Raw genomic sequence first — 4,831 nt, forward strand, 5'->3', positions numbered from 1 at the left:
AATAATAACTGTTTTGATAAAATAAACTAGAACACATCCCGTAATGTTATAAACGATATAAGTCCTTTAAATGTCTTTAGCAACGATACAATGGTCCTTTTTAGTCTTTAGTAGTGATGTAATCTTTCCTTCATTCTTTCTTTGTTATGTTTATTCCTGCCCACACAAAACACCTGTTATTTCGGACCATTCTGCATTTCTCATCAATACATTTTCTAATTGTGGCCCACTCAACATTTTCATTGGCAGAGAACGTCAGCTCTGTACATTCTTTTACCGCTGCTATTCTGTTTGGGTCCAGCTTTAGAAGTTTCTCACCTTTCCCTTCAACGCTTCCAGTCTTTGCCTCGTCCCTGCTAAATACAAGTTCGAAAAGTTTCAGGGCAAATCCTTTTGGGGTGTTTTTTGGGAGCTGTTCCACCTTTTTCCTTAGCACGTACACTCCCCGGCTCGGGGAACCAATAAGCATTGTGGACTGCTTGTCGGCCCCCATCTCATTACAAGGCTTTTGCAATCGGTCTCCCAGCGTGCTCTTCTGAGGTCGTAAAGGAGTTGAAGAAGATTTAACTGGTGGGCTGTTCGAGTTGAAGGCTTTTGGTGGAGCCGGGACTGAGGGAGGTGGTGTTAGTTCAATACTTGGCAGCTTGTACTCAAAACTGACGTCTGCATCGTGTACTGATTTATAGTATTTCTTTTTACAGGCTTTACATTTTTCAAATTTGCTGATAGCATCAGTGAGCTTATGAAGGTGATCTGCCATTGAAGACAATTGGTGTAGGATTTTGGCCAATTTTTCTTCCAGGTCGTTGTGATGATATCTTCCAGTTCCAAAATCTGAGGAATAAAAGGCAAAAAGAAATTGACATTATTGCTTTGAGCTCAATGTGAACAAAATAGCAGTTTTTAATATGAAAAAAATGAAATGCCATTAATCAGTGCCAATACCATGTAGTTTTTAAATTGATTGATACACCAAATACACCCAGTTTATTGCAAGATTCGTAAATAAAATATAATTTACTTTTTAAGTGCTGAGCAGTGCATTAATGCTACATCATCGGCGTATTCATTTTGTAACTTTCAAATGTATCATTTTATGATTTATACAAATGTAGCTATAATAAGAGAGCTGCAATGATTTCCTATGTGAAAAGATAACAATCAGATGCATGGCATCTTTATGTTCTGACTTCCATCTGTGAAAGATTTGGTTCCAATATTTGAGCAAATTTCGGTGGCTTGCATACTGATTAGCTAACTTGACAAAACTCTCTCGAGTGGGGGATAGGACGGATGTAATGACGGTTTTCTGTCACGCTTTCAACTCTCCATAACTTTGATACTGGTAAGCAGGGAGTGTAGATAGGACAAAAAAGAACACCTTTACACGAACGCACTCATAATCTATGATTACTTCTAGTTTTAGTAATATGTCACGTTACTATATCGTGATAAAGTTAGATTCCCAAATATGACGCGAATTAAAGGGGCTAGGTCACGCTATTTTAGGTAATTTTGTTTAATTCTGTTGATTATGAGCTCTAAACGTCAAATTGGCAGAGCAAGAGTCTTTCGTTTGCAAAATCATGGCCACATAACAACTGAGAATGATTTTCCAGCTTTGTAAATGACATTTCGATACAGACTGATATAAATTTGAAAAAAGGTGGGCCGACGTTTTTCAACTTTACTCAAATTCAATCCATTTCAATCCTCTCCAGTTTTGTCCATCCAAGTCCCTTCTTAGCCTCCCTGTGTTTTGTTAGAGTTCTTCTATAGTTTTGAACAGTTATTTTGATATTTTAGTTAATTCTATGACCATTCGATCAGTGCCGAAATTGCCTAAAATTGCGTGACCTAGCCCCTTTAAGACTTAGCTGGCAACCAGTGGAGTCTTTAATAGCGTTGAAGATGGCTAAGAAAGTACTATTGACAAAAAGTTGTTCGATGCTTGGCAAGAGCTACTTTTGAAAAAAAAATACTCGTGGTCAATCTTATATGACTGTTCGCGACTAATTTGCATTAATCTACTGGAGTGCGCACTTGTTTACACAATGTGCAGCACTGTTTACAGTCCTACACCTTCTCGTATACAACCCCACTACTGCTGCTGCTCCTGCTGTAACGTTAGAAAACCACTACACTAAAACTGCCTCAAGCATTTTCTAAAATATTCATTTTCCCAAAGACAAGCTATAAATTGAAAAACCTGAAATTTTTAACATGATCTTTATGGTGAACACAATGAAAAAAATGACAGCTTTAATTAACGTGGCCAAAACGCCTGGAGATGGCATCGATGCGCCAACTTATTAACAAGTTTGCCATGAGAAAATCAGAAGTCAAAAAAATTAAGACATATATACAAAGGATGTCAATCACTTGATACAAATAAAACAATGAAGGATTCACTAATTCAATAATCCCGGAAGATCTAGTTCCAATTTCTCTGAAAAATTATGTAAGGAGTAAATTTAACTCACTCTCTTTTTCTTGCTTTGACTGGTCGCTTTCCTGCTCTGACTGATTGCTTGGGACAAAGTCGCTGGTTGCATCAACTTCATCAGGGAATTCTCCATCCAGGGTTTCAGGGACAATGGTTTTACTGAACTCTAAAAATTAAGTCAAAACAGTTCAATTACCAGGGTAGTTCCTGAGTCTTATAGAATTGCAAGAGCTACAAGTAAGAGCAAATACAAAAACTGAAATGAAATCTCTTTCCACTTTGCATATTTCCTTCCGTTGCAAGTGAATGCACATGATTCGTCTTCCTGTAGTTATGAAATATTTACGTACGGCAACTGTCGGCTTTCTTCTCAGTGGTATCCACTTATTTTTGTACTGAAATGTTTGCTGCTGACAATAGAGAAAAAAATGCTAGAGCAAGCGACTTGAGTCAGCATCTTGATGAGTCACACAGAATAAGACAGGAACAGAAATAAAATTCATGCATTTCAAGATTGTTTGAAATAAAACTTAACTTACCCTTTGAGGGTTTACATTCTTCAAATATTGCCACCAGGTCATCGATTGACCAGTCGTCACATATTCGACCATTTTCATCCATTTTCCACTCTTGCCCTTTTAAAACCAGGAGCTGATTGTCAGATGGAATTCGTGTCGTCTGCTCTATTAGGCTTTTCAAGTTTTAGAATGTGGTTTCTGGATCCACAGAAATATTGAACTCAACGGGTCTTTCTGTTTCATTCCCGTGAAGGAGTAACTTCATGCTAAGGGAGACCGTCTTGCCAATGTCAATAGACTGGCTCTCCGCAATTTCAGATCTTGCTTTCTTCTGCCCTGCATTACTGAAGCCTTTCTCTTCGTTTTCCTTGTCTTTTTCCGCCCTAGGTTTTCTCTTCTTCTCCTTAGAGCTCAAATCTTCTTGTGGTGGTAGTGACTCTCGGTTTTGGCGGGAAGAACCGTTGGCGGTTTTCTTCTTTTTCCCCACCTTCGAGGAACGTGCCTTTTGTTGCCAATCGGCAAGAACTGCTTTTTCTTCAGCCTCTGGGTCAAATGACTCTGAATCGGACTCCATTGTTTCAAGATCTGCGCAAACATTTTTCAATGAAAATTCGCTTACTGTAGGCCGTGGTTTTTTTGCTGTTGGCTGCTCCGCAAGACTCTCACAGTCATAGTAGTCAGAAAGTTTGTGAGGCTTCTTTCGGCTCCGTTCACATTGATTGCTGATCTCGGCCTTTTCACGCGATTTCTTAAGGCGGTCAATAAATTCGCCACACTCCTTCTTTGTGCCCTTCTTAAGGCTTGTTGCCTTAAGATATTCCTCTGTTAGCTCACCATTTTCATCGACAACTTTCCACAGAACCCGGGTAGAGCCGTTTTCTTCTTTAACCTTGCTTTCCGGTACAACATGAGGCCCCCGAGACTTAGCATCCTCTAATGGAAATTCTACCGCATAGAAAACCGCCATGATTCTAGCCAAAAGACACACAGATAACTATTGAAAGATTGGTAAACACCAAGAGCACGCTAACTGTCCTAGAGAAGATTTCAAATGTCCCGCTTTGAATTCAACTGGCCTCTCACTGGAGAATGGGTAAACTGATACTCGAAGAGCAGGGATTTGTTACAGCGGTGAATGTCGCGAGATAAATATCAGTATGTTCATTTAACATAAGAAACATTGTAATCTTAACCATTAGCGATATACAAATAAACATTTTTTGAAGCCAAACTAAGATTAAGAAAAAAATATTTTGTCCTAAAAATGGAAGAGCTACAAGCTTCGCGTGAGTCATGTAATCAAAACATTCTTTGTATTAAAATCTTCTCCTGCCAAACGACTTTAATGACAGATAAGTATAACAGCATGCACGCAAATTCCTTAACGTAGACATGCTTCGATCCCCTTTTTCAACTCGCTGAGTAAAGATAACTTTATGAATCCGTTGTGTTTAAGTCATTGCAGGTTGGATATGATATCTCAACCATTTAAAATACGTTTTTTTCCCCTTCGCGTTTACTGCGATCACGAGAACATTCCTTGCAAGATTGTTTAATGACTTACATGACAGATAAGTGTTTAATGGTTGCATGAATGTCATGCCATGTAAAATAAGGACTAATCACTTGGTATACCGGTAACAATTTTTGTTTAAGTATGGACAACCTCGACGGTTCTTCAAGCAGCGAAAAAACATCTTCAAGTTCTGATAGCGAAAATGAAAACCCAGTACACGGGGAAAGCAAAGTTGAAGAAACAAAACAAAAATCCAGACAGCTTCAGTATTATCATAGAAAGACCGGAGGCAAAATGAAAAGGAAATATACACTTTTCAGAGATCAAGAGAATCCCAGTAGACAACTAAAG

At 38.6% G+C, this 4,831-nt stretch overlaps 1 protein-coding gene across 1 annotated transcript; it reads right to left on the reverse strand.

Annotated features, from left to right (window-relative positions):
• Positions 1-3,148: 3,148 nt before the first annotated feature.
• LOC138002291 (uncharacterized) lies at positions 3,149-3,931 on the reverse strand. Its single transcript, XM_068848357.1, has one exon. The coding sequence runs from the start codon at positions 3,929-3,931 to the stop codon at positions 3,149-3,151; it is 783 nt and encodes a 260-aa protein (XP_068704458.1).
• Between the last annotated feature and the right edge of the window lie 900 nt (positions 3,932-4,831).

Source organism: Montipora foliosa, chromosome 5 (genome assembly GCF_036669935.1).
Source record: "Montipora foliosa isolate CH-2021 chromosome 5, ASM3666993v2, whole genome shotgun sequence".
In the NCBI taxonomy this organism is placed as follows: Eukaryota; Metazoa; Cnidaria; class Anthozoa; order Scleractinia; family Acroporidae; genus Montipora; species Montipora foliosa.

Coding starts and splice junctions, on each gene's coding strand:
- LOC138002291 (XM_068848357.1), bottom strand. CDS start 3,931: ATGGCGGTTTTCTATGCGGTAGAATTTCCATTAGAGGATGCTAAGTCT.